Below are 18,276 nucleotides of genomic sequence, written 5' to 3' on the forward strand. Positions count from 1 at the left end.
GTCTCTGAGCCAGGGCCCCCTTAATTCAGCTCCATGAAAGGCCTTGTCTGCCCCTTGCCCTCCCAGAGAGTGACCAGCTGCAGCCTGCCTCCCCACTACCCTCCAAACTCAGAGGCCTGCTGGTGGAGGCCCCCCTACCTTGAGATACAGCGCTCCCTTTGAGGCCAGGCTATCGGAGAACCGCCCGTTGGGGTAACAGTGATAGGCCACATCCATGATAGGGTAGCGGCTGGCGAAGAAGAGGCCGCTGTTGAGACACTTGAAGCTGCAGCAGCCATGGCAGCCGTACACCCCGACGTCGTACAGGATGTACTCGAAGTAGCTGTGCAGCTGGTCTTTCAACTTGGCGGCTGCCCGCTTGTCAAATACCTCCTGCAGGCACAGGAAGTCCAGGTTGGCAGGGAAGAAGGCTGAGACCTCATGGTCAAAGGCCTCATCTGGGTGGCGCCTCCTGCGCGTGGCGGCCTTCTTCACCACCGAGGCCTTGTATGGGAGCTTGCTGTTGGCGCCCGGCTCCCCGCTGCCACCATCAGCCCCGGCCCGGCCCTTCACCAGGGACTCCCTGGAGGCCGAGGGGCTGCCCAGGCTCCCCGAGTCCCCATCTCGCTGACTGTGGTTGGGTGTCTGGCCCCGTGGGCCCCCACCAGCCCCGTTCCTGGCCTGGCCCCCATTGGGGGGATCGCCAGCTTCAGGGGGCCGACCCCCCTCGTCACCACTGATGCGCACGATGCAGGCATCCTCAAGGTTGCCTCCGTCAGCTGGGTCCCCGGAGGCCAGGCCGTTGGCAGCCTCATCACTAGGATGATGCCCGCCGTCGCCCTTGTACTCCACAGAGGCCGTCCTCTTGATGCTCCCAGGGACGGCCCGTGGCACACCATCACTGCCCTGTGGTGACACCAGGCTGCTGAAGCTGGCAGCGCTGATGGAGGTGTTGGTGGGCGAGTCGATGTAGATTTTGATCTGGGGTCTACTGGCCCCATTGCGGATTCTCTGCCCGATCTCTTTGGCACGGGCTTGGGTGTTGAACACATTGTTGAGCCTGGCCAGCGAGTCCGGGAGGAGGCAGAGGTTGGCGGTGGCGAAGCAGAAGCTTTTTCCAGGACCTGTACCCTTCCATTCGTTGAGCAGGGCTGCCCCACCGGTGGGGCCCTTGTCCTCCAGCCAGGAGTAGACGTAGGGCCGGCGGGCAGACTGCAGTGGGGACCAGAGGAGGAAGCCAAGGAATGCAAAGGGCAGCGAGGCGACCAGGAGGGCCAGGTAGACGGGCGTGAAGAGCACGGTGCAGAGCAGCTGGAGGTAGCAGGGGTCGTCTGCCCGCTGGCGCTTCTCGTAGGTGGTGGGTATGAAGGAGGCCAGGAGCCGGTCTGCCAGCCAGTAGCACGGGAAGATGAGGGCCCAGGACACGGCGTGCAGGGCGGACAGACAGCTGTTGGGAAAGGGGGTCGTGTACAAAACCATCGCAGCTCATTGGGCACTGTGGCCAGCCCTACTACATGGTGTCCCTGGCAGCGAGAGCACTTTCCTGGGTGGGGCAGGTGAGTAGGGGAGCAGCTGGAGGAGGGTCACCTCCTGGTGAGACACGGCTCTGGGTGGTCAGTGGTGTGTGTTGGCCAGCCAGTCATGGTTCCTTCAGTGGGCCATTCTGGGCCACCAAGGTCTGCTGGAGAACCTGCAAGACAGAAAGTGTGGTTGCTGTTTAGTCACTAAATCATGTCTGATTCTTTGCAACCCGATGGACTATAGCCCACCAAGCTCCTCTGTCCATGGGATTTCCTAAACAAGAATACTGGAGTGGGTTGCCATTCTCTTCTCCAGGGGATCTCCCTGACCCAGGGATCAAACCCGTGTCTCCTCCATTGGCAGGTGGATTCTTTACCACTGAGCCACCAGGAAAGCCCAACACAGAAAGTGAGGGGCTTTTATTCATCTTTAGTGGGGTAGATCAGATGCTGAGCCATTGCCCCACTCACCCTGTTCCTGCCTCCTCTGACCCCAGCAGGACTGCTCTGAGGACCAGGTTGGAGCCAGCAGGCTCACATGGGGGTGTTTGGGGCCAGAAGGCAGCCTGGCACTCTTTGTCTTTGTAAACACAGGCAAAGTGTTTGTTGGTTCTCTTGGAGGAAACTGACTAATGATGTGACTGCCTCTAGTTCATGTTTTTTTTTTTTTTTTGGCTGTGCCTTGTGGCTTGCAGGATCTTAGTTCCCCAAGTAGGGATCAAACCTGGATCTCAGGTATTGGAAGTTCAGAGTTCTAACCACTGGACTGCCAGGTAATTCCCTAGGTGACCATTTTGACCTTGTGACCTAATTGCTTAGAAATTGGCCCAGGATTTGAGCACAGGCTGTGGGTGTGCAGAACGCTGGCCTGGAGCAGCCCATCGCGAGCCAGGGGGTGTGTTTAGAACAGACAAGGGGTGAGCCTGAGTCAGGAGCTGTGGACACAGCCACCTGTCACCAGGTGCCCACTGGGTCAGGACGGTGAGGGAACAAACTACAGAGAAAAGGGGCTAGAGGGTCCTGGGGCAGAGGGCAGTGTGGCTGGCAGGACCCCTGAGAGGAGGGCCCCCCATAACCAGGCTTTCACTGTGCCCCAGCCTGCAGCATCAGACCATCTCTGCCTTCCCATTCCTGCAGGAACCCCTGCCTGATGGGGACCCAAGCACACAGCATGGCTCTTCCCAAGCTCCAGAATGCTCAGAGTCACCCAGTTACAGGGGACCCTGATGGTCCTGTGACTTCCCCCTTAAGTCCTTGAGATAAGCTCCAGGGTCCAACTGAGGCCCAGAACTGCCAGAGTAAGTCCACCCCAGCCCATATGGGAGCTGCCATGGGTTTTAGAGCTGGCTCAGGGCCCCGCCTGGGAGAAGCCACAGGTGCGTTCATTGTGCTAAACGTAGAATCAATAAAGACAAGATTCTGGAGTGTTTACCCAGCCTCCAGGGACCCAGGGTGATCATTCTGTGGTGCAGCTGGTACAAACATAACCCAGAGTTTTCATGGCCAGATCAGCCGGGGAACTCATTTCCTGTTCATCATCTCACCAGCCCAGCCAGTCTGCTGCCATGGCCCCTTGGGGGTCTGTGTCCCCGATGCCATCCATCCTGGCCCCATGCCCTCTCTTCCTCCTGCCTTCCTGGCCCACCTCAGCTGGAAGTTGGATGTCATCTGGACTCTGCCCTCTCTCTCAGTTCCCACATCCCATCAGTCCCGCTACCCACCCAAGCCCCTTGGAGCCCCCTGCTGCTCCAGGACTGCATCACATGCCACCCACATATTCCGCCTCTTCCTCATCAGGCCATCCTCCACAGGATGGCTGGAGGGACTCTGATCTGATCAGGTTGCAGACGCCTCAGCCCCACAGAAGCCTCGCTCAGCCCCTGTTGGGCATTGCATCTCCCCAGCCAGGCCCACCCCTGTCTGTGGCCCCAGCCCTCTTTGTGTTCACCTCCCAGCCTCCAGATGTGATTTCCTGCCCATGCCCTGCTGTTTCCTCTGCCCGTCATCTAGTTCATCTCCTGTCTTCTAAGACTCGGCTTAAAGATCACCTCCTCGGGTCCTTCTGTGCCCCCGGCTAGGTGGCTCCATTAGCTCCACTGGGGGCTCCCGTGCCCCCTGTGCATGGCCTGCTTTCTGCAGTTCTAGATCATGACTGCGTGTGAGATGAGGTTGCCGCCTTGCGGAACTGGGGGCTCCTTGAGAGACGGAGCTGCCCTGAGGGTGCCAGGGCCCCTGGAGCTGCGCCAACAGGAGCTCAGGAAACGAGTGAGTAAATGCAGATCAACCTGCCTCGCGGTCTAAGGAGGGGGAGTTTCCGTCACCCAGTTGCTGTCCTGCAGCCACCGTCTGACATGAGGGTGAGGCGCTCTCCCCAGAACAGAGCTTCCTGTTGAAAGATAAACTTAAGCTGGTGGTAGTGTCTGGTTCTATAGGATGCGTTTCACCAAGATCTTTACTTCCTTTAGAGAAAATCGTTTTGAAGCAAACACTGGAAGGTTACGTTTCAAAGCAGGTTTGTCTACCCAAACCACAGCCATCTGACTAGGAGTCTCTCAGGTGTGAGCAACGGGGCTCCCTGTGGTGAGGCCAGAGAGCGGGCCTCAGTGTCCCGCGCCCACCCACCCCCCACCACCCCTGCCACCCCCCACCCCCCGCCAGCTGCTGTGGGGCCTGGAGCCTCGGACTCAGCCAGTGGCTTTCACCAGCTGCCCCACATCCAGCCCAAATCCTGGCCTCTGTAGGCCAGACCCCGGGTTGGGGATGTCCTCACCGTGATGGCCTCAGCTGTTTCAGTGGGCCTGTGAACTTGGGCCAGACTGGTGGGCTTAGGGCCCCAAGACCAACTTTGTAACGACAGTGGTTGAAATTGGAGGGTTTGCTGCAAGCCTGCTGACCCTCTGTGCCGTGGTCTCCTCTAACCACCCCCAGCAGAGCAGTGTTACCTCTGTGACTCAGGCTTGGAGAGGCTGGTGGCCCAGGCAGGCCACATCTGCCATCTTGACACACTCACTTGTTCTTTATTTAAATCCTAGCAGTTTCATGTGAGTTTAACCTGGAATTGGGTTGACAGCCCACTCACGTGCCCATGTAGCCTGATGGGTTTGCCCCCACCACCTCTGGCACACAACGTGTACACAGACTGGCACACTTCATTGTGTGGAGTCTGCCAACTTCAGACTGGCTGGAGCGAGAGCTACAGGAGAGGACATGGCCCAGAGGAAGAGCCTGCAGGTCCTGTTCCTATGGCTGGGGAGGGTGCAGGGATTGTCCAGAGATACCCCAGCTGCCAGCAGCACCTGTGGTTGGTACCAAGGTGCTGAGGGTAAGGGTCCAGGCCAGACACCTGGGGACCCCAGGACATTGGCCCAGTGTCACAGAGCAGGCCTCCTCCCCCGCCTCCCTCCCCTCTTTCTGTAGCCTGAGGTCATCAGCCCAGCCCAACCAACACCATCTTCCCCTGAGCACCGCCCCATCCAGCACCACCAGTCTCAGACCACAAGCCCCAGACCCACAGTCTGCACAGCAGTCAGTGGAGCTTTGGAAACAATCTGATTATGTTCTCCCAGTGGTGGTCTCATTGTCTCAGGGACAAAGTCCAGTCTCCCAATCTCTGTCTAGGGGTCCTCTATGCCCCTGCCCTCCCTGGCCAGGTACATGCAGCCTCACTTCATAAAAGGCTTCCTGAGAGAAATGGTTTAACCTTCTGTTCTGTGTGGCTCATCCCCAACACTGGCTGGGATAGGGCTATTGGGTGGGGGGTGGGTGTCCCCCTGCAGCTTCCTTGGGTCCTCCTCACTCCTGCTGTGGCCACAGGAACACTTCTGGGCAAGTTCCCTCCCTAGCCTCGCTTGAGTGGTAGGTGTGACCTTTCTGCCTCCCCTGGATTGGTCATAGGAATGTTTTTGTCCCCATTCAGGCATCGATGGGCTGGCAGCCCAGAGATCTACGGTGCTTCTCCAAGATGGGGTAGATCCAAGCACCCCGGCCCTTCACAGCTCCCCTGGGTCCTGTTTCCAGAATGCCCCCCACATCCCCCTCCCACAGTGTCCTGGGCAGAGGGAACCTCAGGTGCTGCCCCCCTGCCCTGTAGCCACTCACAGTCCCTGCCTCCAGGCATGGGAGCTGCTGACGCAGTTGACACAGAAGGGATTGCCACCAATGGAGCCAGTTTCTAAAGCTTTGTGGTTAATTATTTTGTCTCAGTGAAATGAAAGGAGGGTAAACAAACAACAACACATTAATTAGTCTGATCTACACTTTCCCCACCAAAGAGAAGAGCAAAGTTAAACACTGGAGGCTGGCAGCTTCTCAGGGAGCCCGAGAGTCCTCAGCAGGCTGGAGGGCAGGATGGCGGGGCACGGGTGTCCAGAGTCCAGAGCACGGGTGTCCCCCGGCCAGAGTTCTTTCTCCCAGGGAGAACACCCATCCCTCCTCCCTGTCCAGATCTCTGCTTCTGTGTCCTGGGGTTGGCACCTCTGCCAAGCAAAGTCCACTGTGGCCATTTCTGATGGAGCTGATGGATCCCTCAAAGGCCCTGTGTGCTGAGCTGTGGCCAGCCAAGCACACGGCAGGGTTGCTTTTTTGAGGTTTCTGTTTTAAAGCCAACAGTCACTCCCAGGATTATCCCTATTGTGAATCCTGGTGTGTGGCTTCCAGGGTAGCTTGGGATGACCTCTTCCCTAAAACTAGTGTTTCCAGAACTCACCTGGCGTACCCGACACCCTCAGGTCCTCGTAGTCACTTCTGAGCTCTAGGCTCAGGAAGGGGTCTACACAGCTCCCAAGGGAGGGCTCCCAGGACTCAAAACACTCTGTTCTAGAAGCAGAGAACCCCTGACTCGCTTCCTCACCCCTGGCTGCATTGCTTAACGTTCAGCACGGGCTCAAGGTTCAGGCTGACCTGATTGAAATCCTGGCACTGGAATCAGGCTCTGTCTCATTGTGGGAGTACGATACCTGCCTCCCAGGACCATCCTGAGGATTAGAGGGGTCACGCGGCTCACAGGGCTGACCCTGCTTCCTTTCTACCTTCCCCTGCTCTTTGCAGGACCTCCCTGACCACCCTTCCCCTGACGCTGGCCCCTGTGCACCCTGTTTGCTCTCCTTGACCTGTAAACTCAGTGGAGTTTGCAGACAAGACAAGCTGGTTCTGTGTGCTGTTCTGTGGGAAGCCTGAACTCACCTGTTGAACTTGTAGGCCCCACACTGACCTGCAGTGCCTTCGGATCCTCAGAGGTGTCCTTCACTAACTTGTTCCTCCCACCGTGGTGAGGACTAGACTGGGTCTGATTGTGACAAGGAGACTGGGCTGTGGAGCCAGGATGGACAAAGGAGCAGAGAACTCCACAGTTTGCAGGTGAGAGAGGAAGAGGTGACTGGGCAGGACCTGGGAGGTCACGGGCCCAGCCACTCCCAGGCAGGCAACGCCTGGGCCATGGACTGCCAGCAGCTGCTCCTGCAGGTGACTGATGATCTGCGGTGACGTGTCACCATGGAGACCCCTGGTTGCTAACCTGTGACCTACAGCCACCACAGCATGAGGAATGGGGCCTCAGACTGCTCAGAGGCCTGAGCTCCATCAAAGTCACTGTGCTCAGGGCTCCAGGGCTGACTGATCTGCCATCCCCCTGGGGAGGGCATCCTCAGGAATAGGGCCTGGTCCTATTTGGGTGAAGATGCAGGGAATAGGAGGGTAGAGAGACAGGTCCCTGACAGCCCTTGTGGGCGAGCCGCAATGGACAGCTCTGGCACCGGCACCGAGATGCTAGCCCACTTCCAGCTTCCTGGGAAGTGGACCTAGCATGTGTGCTGGCCCCCACGGTGAGCTGCACAGAGGCCCACGGGGTCCAGGAGTGCTGACTTTGAATTACATTTCTCCTGCGGTGCGAAAGTGAGTAAGCCAGATCAGTCCTGCTGGTGAAGGCAAGCCCTGCTCCCTCTGAGGAAGCCCACGCCATCTTCTGGAATCTCTAAGCCTTGCTCTGGGAACTTCTGGGGATTCAATGAGGGTCAGGTGTTGCCCATGTAGGGCTAGTCTGGACCCAGGCCCTCCCTCACTTCCATCTGGTCCTCATGCCTGCTGAGCGCTCTTCCTGGCAGCAGGGCTGAGAGTACTGGAGCAGTGGGATCTCCTCTTATCCTCATCATGTCCACAGGCTCATGTCTAGCAGGAGCTGGGCCAAGCCCCAGGTTTCCTCAAGGAAGGTGGAGAAGACTGCTCCAATACAATTATCAAAATGTGCTCGCCTAGCTGGCAGCGCTGAGATCGGGGCGGCCCATTTCTGCCTGGATGCCTGCTGGGAGGGGTTGGCATGGCAACATGAGCTCTGAGCTGCTGAAACTTGGAGTCAGCTCGTGGCTGGGAGGACACAAAGAACGACGGAAGAGGATGCCTTCCCGAGTGAAGCAGGTCAGACAAATCTGGGCTAATCCCTGCAAACCAAGTCCCAGAAGCAGAACTGGGGACTGGGGTCCAGTGTCCACACATGTGCTTAGCAACGCCTTCTGCTGACACAGCGGTGCCAGGTAGACGCCTGTTCACCCCTCCAGAGCCAGAGTCCCTGCCTCCCCTTCCTGTAGCCTTCCCCAGCCTCCCTGCCCCTCCTACACTCTCCCTCCCTTGCACACCCGCATCTGCCCATCTCATCAGGCACGTGCCAGTTTGCACATCAGCCCCCACCAGCCTGGGAGCGCCTAGTGGAGTCTCAAGCACCAGCACAGGCCCAAATCTTAGCCGGCTCCAGCTCTCTGGCTGTGACAGACCCACTTTTGTCTGCCCCACAGCCATCTGGGTGGGGGGCAGTGAGCCCTACCAGGCCACTCAGCACCACAACCTCTCGACCCCCAACTACATGGTCACATAACCCTAGCTCTTTCTGGACCCCTCAGGCAAGAGGCCTGCATTTTCTCTGAGACGGAAGCACTAAGAACCTGAAGCTTCCAGAGCCTTCCTGGAGAGTGAATCCAATTTGGAGGAAAACAGACCTTAGGGCTGCAGAATGAGGCTGAGTCCTGGTGACACCTTTGAGCTTCAGTTTCCTTGTGCCTGAGGCCAACACAGCCCCCAGAATTTCTAATTAATGGGTTGGCAAAATACCCTTTTCCTTGCTCTAGACAGTTTGAGTTGGGTTTCTGCCACTAAAAGGATCTGGTCTAATATCAACCTTTTACTTCATCTTTCTAAAACTTAATTCTCATCATTTCCTTTCCTGTGCAAACCTCCTGTGGTGCCCCCTGGCCTGCCTGCTGGGCAAAGGGGGAGTCTCTCTTCTGAGTTCCCCGAAGGCCTGGCAAGACCTAGCGCCTGTGGTTTGTGCCCCATGAGCATCCCTCAAGAGACAGCCATGCACTAACTCTGTTGTCAGCCGTGCCAGGTTCAAGTCCTGCTGCCGATCCTGGATAGGGTGCTTGCCTGACTCTGAGCTGCAGTTTCCTCATCCGTTAAGCACACATAGTAACATCTCAGGGTAGTTGGAGATGACAGATGGGCAGCGCTTAGCACAGTGCCGCACACATCTCTAGTACAGTACTAGTCAGCGCTCCGTTTCTGTGGTTCCTCAGTTCTCCATATCCATGGATGTGGAACCTGCAGTCACAGAGAGCTGACCTTAAGGGACTTGAGCATCTGTGGACTTTGGTATCTGTGGGAGGTCCTGGAACCAATCCCCTGTGGATAGTGAGGGAAGACTGTAATATTTTATTACTGTGGTGGTGGTGGTCTCAGTCATGTCTGACTCTTTGCAACCCCATGGACTGTAGCCTGCCAGGCTCCTCTGTCCATGGGATTTCCCAGGCAAGAATACTGGAGTGGGTTACCATTTCCTTCTCCAGGGAATCTTCCTGACCCAGGATCAAACCTGAGTCTCCTGCATTGCAGGCAGATTCTTTACCGACTGAGCCACCAGGGAAGCCCATTTTATTACTACTACTACTGTTAATTTCCTTGTTGCAATGGCCCTGAAGATACAGCTGGAACCTTCAAAGTTTCCTCCTTGTGTGGTCAGTTGCTTGACAGAAAATATGCCCTGCTTGCTCTCCCACGTGAGGGGCAGGGATGGTGCAGGGGCCTCCATCTCCGGGCAGGACTGTCTGTTGTGGGCTGCTCGTGCAAGCGCAAGTCACAGGCCTCTGCAGAAGCCAGATGCAGGTAGAGGGGTGATAAAATTTTCAAAAAGAAACTTTCCAAGGGAGCTATTAATGCGTCATGTGGTTTCTGAGAATAGAACAGGCTGCAAGCAGCTCTGTGGCACTCCTTCAATCAGTCAGCCTCAGCATTTCCATGTCAGAGCTCAGAAAGCCCAGATAAAGCCAATTTCTGCATGACTGGAAAGCAAATCTTAAGCAGGTGGGAGGTAGATGCACCAGGGCACCCCATACTACCTAGTGTTTAAAATTGTTGTACATCTGGGTTCAGGACCTTGTGCTGCAAGGTCATAGGTCAGTTGCCCTTGGGGTATGGGCTCCATCATGGGAGGGGGCTGAGTTTGAAGATCTGGCCACCCAGCCCTCTATGACCTGCCATTCCAGAATCATCTATTGGTAACTGAAAAGGGGGCCATTAAGGAGAAGGCTGGATGATGGCTGATATCTAAATCTACACCTGAGCCATCCTGAGTGGCATCTTCTCTTCTTCCCATTTACCCTTATCTAAGGCTCAAGCATCTGTCTGCAGCCAGATCTGTCTGCCTAGAGTCTGCTGAGGGCTGGAGCTCATATGTGCCCACCAGTCCTGTGCCCTCATGGTGGCTGAGCCCGGGGTAGGGGTGTTCTTGGGGGATGAGGGCTTCCTGCATGATGAATATCAGGTCTGAGATTGCCCCATTCACAGGGTCTGCTCCACTTGGCTTTGACTGGACAGGACTGGAGCAGGCAGTTGTGACTACTGGAGAGACCATGTACGAACAGCCAAGCATCTGGATGGGGCTGGACCTCTTACTTCAAGAGCTCTGAGCCTCCTGTGTGCTGAGGTCTGCGCCTGAGCCTCACCTGGCAAGTGGCCGGAAGCTGGGGATCCTGGAACTCCCCAGCAGGTCACGTCACTGCATCAGGTGAGCCCTGGGGTATCTGCTGCGTAACTGACTGAGTACCAGCCCCCAACCAGCTCCCTGCTGCCCAGTACCACCTCCACACTCAGGAGAGGCCCTCCTCAGGGACCAACACTAGGAGGAACCTCGCTTCTCTCAGGCTCTGTTTTTGAGGCTTCTGTCCCAGCAAAGTCCCTGCTTCCCTGACACGAGAGCTGATGTTAATGGTTCCTGAGCCGAACAAGGCTGGGAACACACTTCACTTAAGAACAAGTGACAGCATACTTTCTGTGGGAGTAGAGCTTTAAATACAAGTCCACACAAACGGCAGGATTTATGCAGACTCAGTGTTCAGCTGCATTTCAAGTACAGCGCTTCCTCCTGGAATGGATTGGCCCACTGAGCAGCATGCAGACATTTCAAGGCACCAGAGAACACAGATGAAGACAATACACCTCCCTGACACGGCAGGGACTTGCTCAAATTCTTCTGAAGGAAATCACTTCACACTCAACCTCAGGTTTTCTATGCAAAGAACATTTAACAAACTGAGTCGTAGAGAGGAGAATTCATGCAAAGATTAAAAAGCAAATCAGTGCGGATGAGTAAATAAAATCAGGCATCAGTGTCTCACCAGCCTTCCGGTATAGCCCTGGGCAGCTGGGCCCGAGGGCTGAGTTTCTGGGATCACTTACCACTGAGGGCTGAGGCCCTGGTCCTGGGCCTCTTCAGAGACCTTGGACCCTTGGTCACTGCCCCTCTCAGGTCCTCCCTCTGCTCAGGATATTACAGGAGGCTTTGGCTCTGATAGAATCAACCAGAAGACCTCCTGAAGGAGGATGGCCCAGCTCTGGCTGAACTATGAACTACTTGCTTAGGGAGGCCTCTGACCTGCCTGCAGGGTTGTCCTGGGCCTGCTCCAGAAGATATAATGGAGGGGATTTGGGGCTGCTGTCTGCTACCCCAGGGAGTGGGACTTAGAGGTTCATTTGAATAAGACTGTAAATTAGTGTTTGTCCACAGCAAAGACCAACAGGGAAGCTGTCTTGGGGGAGTCTATAGCCCTCCATTCCCCTCTATTTGCTGCCACCAAACCTGCTGCCAAGGGTCTTCTGAGCCTCTGGGTTCCAGTAAATCCCTGCCTCTCTGGTAGTGGTGCCCTGTCTACACCTGCTGCTGAATCATACACTTCGGAAAAGGGAGAAAAGAACTCTTGGCTGGAGACCACATGTCCCCAGATGGCTGGTGTAGACGTGCTAGTGTAGACAGTGACTGACTTAAAAAGATAAGCACTCTGTGAAGATCCGGGTAGGCTTTTCTTCGCTTTAGCCTGTATCCTGCCTGCAAGCCTAGGACAGGACTTTTGCCTTACTTCTTCTGGGCCTACTTTGTGGGCATCAGGCAAGACTGCATCTCCTGGGCCCCTTGCAGTTGGGTGGGATCGAGTGACTAGGTCTGCCCCACAAGCTGTCAGTGAAGGCTATGGGTATCTCAGAGGAGCCAGGGTACTGCACAGCAGGTGTGCCAGCTTGGTCCCAGGGGCCACACTGGGCCTGCAGGGGATGGGAAGAGGGAGCTTGGAGATGAAGCCAGCAGCTTGGTGGGGTCAGAGCCCAGGGACCAGGCATGGTCAGACACTGTTAGGTCTTGCTGGCTGATGGTACCTGCCAGGGCTGGAGGGGCAGGAGCAGGAGCAGGGCAGTGACTGTCAAGGCGGGAGGCTGGGGGTGCTTGGCCTCCATCCCTGAGAGTCAGAGGCAGCACCCTTACTGCTTGGGGTATTTCACTCTGCCCCAGAATTCCTGGGGGCAGAGCCTTGCTTTCTAGGTATGTATATTTGAGTGTGGGGGTGTCCTTCTAGATGGAGACAGGAAAGTGGTGGGTGGTGGGTGGAGCAAGCACTGAGCAAGGGAAGGAGGTGAGGTGGAGAGAACTGCAAGTAGGCACGAGGAGGACAGGGACACTCAGGAGTCCAGCTTGCCAGCCTGTGCCCTTGGCGGCCACAGTGACCCAGGTTACAGGCCAGGAGGAGACAGCAGGGGAGGGGCAGCCGTGGAAATTGGCCCTGAGAGGGGGCTCCAACTCATTCACTTGCAGTTTACCCTCGTTGGGTTTGTTTCACTTAAGTGCTTAGAATGTCTGGTTAACATCCCATCCTGGGTCTCAGAATAGTGAGAGCACATGGTGCGTGCTGGCCGTGCTCTGGGAGGATTGAGTAACCCTCTGGCTGTGACCCTCTGGTAGGCTGGGAGTCTGGGCAGCCCCCAACTTGAGGCTACCTGCACTCTCCCCCCACTGCTAGACAGAAGGTGGACAGGGTGTCTTATTGGCCTTTCTGGTAGAGATGTGGAAAGAAAATTTGTGGAACAGAGGTCAGCACTGCTGAGAAAACAGTCTATGCAGTTTCAATCAGATTTGCTCTAAGATACAGGCCCAACAGGACACCTCAGCTGCTTCTCCTCATCTGTCCCTCAGCCCTTCCCCCTGGTCCTGGACCTCTGTTCTTCTCGTTCCCTCCCTGCCCTTGGGACTGCTCTTTCTCTGAGCCCTTTGTTGTTCCCTCCTCCCTGGCCCACTACCCTGGAAGTGCTGTACCTTTCCCTGCCTCTTCTTCTCTTGGTTGATCTTTTGTGGGTTACCTATTCCCAGGTGTCTCTCCTGATCTCTGATCCCATGAATTTAAGTAGTTGACCAGCTCTCCATCTTCCCTTAAAAGTTTATCATTTGTCTTCCTCCACTTCTCCAACACCAGCTCTGTCTCCTGAGTACTCCTAGGTCCCTGGACCTCTTCCAAACCCACCCCCTCCTCTCACCGGTCCATGGTTCTGCCTCCCTAATCCCTGGCATCCATTCCCATTGGCCACACCCAATTCAGGCCTCATCTTGTCCCACCTAGACCCTGTGACAGCCATCACCTGGTTTGGAGCTGGCCTCCCTTCTTGGTCCTTGTGGCAGCTGGTGGCACCTTTCTAAACTACACATCGGACCACATGGCCTGCTAAACTTTTAGTGGTCCTTGCTGACCCCAGGGAGCTGCACCTGGCAGGAAAGAGCAGGCAGGCCCAGCAGCCTGATTGCTCAGTGACCCTGCCTACTTCTGAAGTCCCAGGGCATCCCCACCACCACCCAACCTGCGCAATTTCCCCCCAAGCCCTTCCCGTGCTCCATGCCTCTGCTGAGGCCGTTTCCTTGCAGCTATTATCTGTGCAAAAGCCTCAGCAGAGGCGCTCAGGGTTTGGAAGTCACGATGATGATCTTATAACCAACCACTGCCAGTCCCCTCCTCTGTGGCCCCAGGGGTAACTAGAGACCTTTGACCAGGCTGAAACGAGCTATTTCTCTCCTGACAGCTGGCAGTGTCCATGCATTTATTGCCCCTGAGCCGGCTGCACACCAGAAGGATAACCAGCCTCCCACATGCTCAGATCTACCACACTAGACACAGAACCTAGAGAGGGGAGGCTTGAGCAACATTGGCAAATCTCATCCCTCACACAAAGGAAGGGAGGGCTTATTGTGTGTGGCCCAGTGAGGTGTTTGCAGGGCCAGGGACCCTGCCCACATGGTGACACCACCCGCTTGGGAGCTCATCCACCCACTTCAACCTCCAGTCCTGGGGAATTCGAGCTCCTTTTTCCCCTTGTAGGCACTCAGTATTTTATCAGTATGTTGGGCACAGAGTAGGCAGATACTTAGAACCCCTGATGACTGACTGACAGGCGACAGCCCTGCCCCCTGCAGGCCTGGGTGGCTTCAGCAATCCAGTTCATCCAGGGTGGCCCATCAGGACCTCAAATTCATCCTCTCCCTCCCTCCCCTCCATGCTGTCTCTCTGTGCAGGGGGTGGGGTGGGGGTGGGGGGCTATGAGCCCGTCCATGGCAGAGACATGAGGGAGACTAGAAATGAGCCTCAGAGAGGCAGAACAAACAGATGCACCTCATGGGGAATCTGAGCAGATGCTGCACAGAACGCACCTCCCAGAATGAGCTCTTGACACTGAATGGTGCATCTACATGGTACAACCATCCCAACCAGATACCACTGGTTCCATTTACAGATAAGAAAACTGAAACTCTGAAAACTAAACAACAGTCCCTGAGCGGTGTAGCCTGGTCACCGGATCTCAATTCTCCTTTCCTCTCTGCATTTCCACCAAGATTAAATACAAATGATATGCAAACACATGCAAAATATGCAAGTGAGCGCTGTCCAGCACCAAGCCCACCTACCTCTGGGACAAGTTCACCACACTATCTGCCTGTTCTTACGCCTCCCTTTTCCAGTTCCTGAAGGTTACATTTGTCACCTACCCCCACTGATCCCTTAGTGAAGACCCCAATAATCTTCCATGTGAACTGCCAGCCTCATCCAGCTCCCTTTTTGTTTTTCCATCTAGTCATCATCACCTTGAACCCCCATATCTCCCTTCCCCCAGCTTGGTGACCTCCCCAGAAACCAGGAAAGCATCTAATTTGCATATTTGGGAGGAAGCAGGTTCTTAAAATGATCTTGCTGTCCTGGCTACTGGACTGAGGTTCCGAACTTTCCAGGGGTCTCTGTGTTTCTGGTTTCCACTTTTATTCTAATGGTTTGAATTATTTCTCTGAGATGGACTCAAGACTAGAATTACAAGGTAAAGTTCAAAACTTCTGATACACATTGCCACACTGCTTTTCTCGAAGGTCATTTGAGAGTGCCTGTTTCACAGTATCCTTGCCAGCTCCAGGTTTTAGCACTAAAAAAAACTTTTTTTATAGTTCAGTGGGAAATGATATCTGATTGTATTTTCCAGGATATTTAAATTGTATTCCTTCATTTTTGCAAAATACTGCCTCAATCTTTTTCCGCCTTATTGAAGGAGTTTGCATTTTCAGTCTCCATAGATTTGCCTGCGTCAGACATACCCCTTCTGCAGGCACTGAACCACGAGGGTGGGTTCAGAATGGGAGCAAACTGTTTGCCCCAGACTGCTTACACTAGAGCTGTGTTTTCAAACTTTTTATCCAAGAAGCAGAACCTTATCTCAATCTCAGACAGCACCTCTTTATATAAAATGTGGATAAGTAATCTATGAAGGGAGGCCTGAAGGGTCCTCTCCCATCCCCCTCTCCCTTCCAGAAGCCCCTCATACCTGAGGAGGCGCTGCTGGGAGCTTCTCGTCCTTCTGGCAGAAGAGGGAGCACTCACTTCGGAGTCAAGGACCTGAAAAGAAATGAGCGGTTCACAGAAGTGCCCGGAACTCAACAGTCAGCGAGCAGCCCAGTACAGGTGAGCCAGGCACAAAGACCTAGGGGCCGCACCTGTGCAGGAGGCACCGCCACACCCTCCACGTCGCCAAGGAGAGGGTGTGGGCCCCACGGTCCCCACGAAGTTCAGCCAGAAGGGGTGGGGGCGGAGGTTTGTGGGATAGACAGGCTGGGGATACGCGGGTTGACAGGTGGGGAAGACTCTGTGGGTGGGAGGCATGAGGCTTCCATGTGAACAGCTGGACCCAGACCAGGCCAGAGCTGTGCAGGGTGAGGGGCGGGGAGAGGCGAATTCAGAGCGTCAGCAGTGGGGCCAGGGTTTGATCTGATAACTGAAGCTAGAACAATCAGAGCTCTTCCCAGGAGCTTTGTATAATCTCAGCCTCCCGAGATACCTGAGGGCGGGGGGAGGAGGGGTGGAGAGCTGAACCCAGACCCGGAAAAAGAGGGACCGTGGCTACTGGGACAGGGGTGGGTGGGAGGAGGAAGCCGTTTGGCAGCAGATAAGGAGTGGAGGAGACAGACCGGCAGAGGGAAGGCTCGGCGCGGACACTTCGTGAACCCAGTGGGGTCTTCGGAGGGGGGTGCGTTTGGGAGGGCACTCGTGTACGCGGAGACCTTTGGACACGAAGCCACCGGCTCCCCGCATTCCCTGCTGACCCAGTTGGAGGATCGGGCGGGCTCAGACACTCACTCCACAGGAGGGTCTCTTGGGCCCGGGCTCGATCTCTGGCTCCGCCCCTCCGTTCTAGCCCCGCCCCGGCCTCAGGTGCCGGACCCGCCCCGACTTCTGGTCCCGGCCCCTGGGTCTCGGACACTGCCCGGACTGACTCTCTGGCCCCGCCTCCTGAAACCTGGCCCTAGGCAAGAGCTCTCTGGCCGCGCCCCCTGGCCTCAGGCAAAGTCCTAGCTCTTTAGTCCCTCCTTCCAACCCCAAGTCCCGCCCCCGACTTTCCAGCTGAATCCCTGGCTTTTTGATTCTGCCCAGCCCGCACCCCGCGTGGAGCTCGTTGGTCTTCCACTTTCTCAAGGCAGTCCTGCTGCCCGTCGGCGCAGAGCCCTCTTAACCACCCTCCCATCGCAGGCGAGGCAGAAGTCACTCACTCCCCAGAATCCCTGTGGACCAGCCTCTGTCCTTTAGTTACACTTATTTTGCAAATCACCCAAATTGTTTCAGAGGAACCTGAAATTTGTGTTCCAAGCCCTCTGCCCTCAAGCCTGAGTGGAGCTGGAAGGTGTGTCTTCTCACTTGGGAAATAGTTGGCGACCTCCTGATTAGGGTTACACTCGAAAAGCTCCAGTGAGACAAGAATTCTAGCCCGCTGAAAGGTCTTGGACAAGTCATTTAACTTCTGAGCCTCAGATGCCCCCTCCCCTGTAACACTGGGGGTCACTACAGAGTCTTGGATGGTCATGGCCAGGACCAAGTGAGCACAGGGACTGATGTTACCAGATCAGAGTGGGAAGAAGGAAGCGGAGGAACCCTAGGTCCTCACTGTGCAGGAGGGGGCCCTTGTTTCCATGGGGACACCCTGGCTTATTTACTGGCTTATTTTCCTGAGTTTCCTGATGAGCTTATTTCCTTCCCAGTCTTCCCTCTCCACCTGTGGTGTAGGGAGTCCACCCTGCCGAGAGGTTAGAGGATGGCCTACTGTCTTGGCCTCCAGGGGGTGCCTTGTCCCCTGTGCCTTGGACACCAGCCTCCTCACCCTCAGTAAGCTGACAACCCACCCTCACCTCTCTCTTTCACCCTCTCATCGGGCTGACCTGCCCCTAGACCACAGGCTGGCATGCATCTGGAAGTGGACATAAAAGAGGCATTCCTCTCTGGAGCCATCCCAACCTGTGCGGCAATCCCAACCTGTGCCTTCTCCACGAGCAGTGAGGAGCTCCCACCTCATCTCTCAATGAGAAATTTGTTAAGGAGGGTCTTTGTCCTTAGATGTTCCCCATACTATCCCCCATAGGCTGTATAGCATCTCTCCCCTACCAGACTCTTCTGAAAAATCCCCTGTGTGTTTGTTTTTCAAAATAAAATTAATCGACAGGAACTATTTAGGGAGGGTTTCCTGAGGGGAAGTGGAAGGAATCTCTGCAACCTTGAGATTACAGAACCTTTTCTTTTCTCAAAAGAAAAACATGTCAGAGCACTGGTATTCTGAGCCAGACCTTGTTCTGAAATATGCTCCCCTCTGTCCTATAACAAACTACAGCCTTTCTCCATCTTTGAAAATAAGATCACATCAAGTCAGGGATTAGAAATGGGAAAAATTCAATCAGAACCTCCCTCTGCCAGTTATACATCTCAGTACACTCCTAGGCGAGCAGAATCAGCTCCCATTACAACCCAGCTCAGCATCATCATTCAGAACGCACCGGTAGGAAATGGTGAAACAGAAGGGCCTTTCATCCTGAGTGAGCGAGGCCTGCAGCACTGCTCTCCTAGGTCCGGAAGCTGGCGGTGTCTGGGGCCAGTGGAGTCAGGGCCTGTTGCTTAAATAGGCAGTG

At 55.5% G+C, this 18,276-nt stretch overlaps 1 protein-coding gene and 1 long non-coding RNA gene across 3 annotated transcripts in view; one reads left to right on the top strand and one right to left on the bottom strand.

Annotated features, from left to right (window-relative positions):
- The window catches only part of SMPD3 (sphingomyelin phosphodiesterase 3), an 81,941-nt gene that overhangs the window by 8,819 nt on the left and 54,846 nt on the right, over positions 1–18,276 (bottom strand). The window contains exons 1-3 of one of the 2 annotated variants that reach the window (XM_055553388.1): positions 16,294–16,578; positions 15,654–15,724; positions 139–1,669 (exon numbers count right to left, since the gene is read on the bottom strand). In XM_055553388.1, the coding sequence (XP_055409363.1) occupies positions 139–1,458 (1,320 nt within the window). In that variant the 5' untranslated portion in view covers positions 1,459–1,669; positions 15,654–15,724; positions 16,294–16,578. Of the gene's footprint in view, positions 1–138; positions 1,670–15,653; positions 15,725–16,293; positions 16,579–18,276 lie in introns of those variants that run through there. The other variant, XM_055553389.1, reaches the window with a different exon arrangement.
- On the top strand, positions 5,945–15,774 carry LOC129632000 (uncharacterized). The gene is made up of 3 exons (XR_008704257.1): positions 5,945–7,907; positions 10,326–10,545; positions 15,641–15,774. It is a non-coding gene; the product is annotated as an uncharacterized LOC129632000 (long non-coding RNA).

Source organism: Bubalus kerabau, chromosome 17 (genome assembly GCF_029407905.1).
Source record: "Bubalus kerabau isolate K-KA32 ecotype Philippines breed swamp buffalo chromosome 17, PCC_UOA_SB_1v2, whole genome shotgun sequence".
NCBI classification, from domain to species: domain Eukaryota; kingdom Metazoa; phylum Chordata; class Mammalia; order Artiodactyla; family Bovidae; genus Bubalus; species Bubalus kerabau.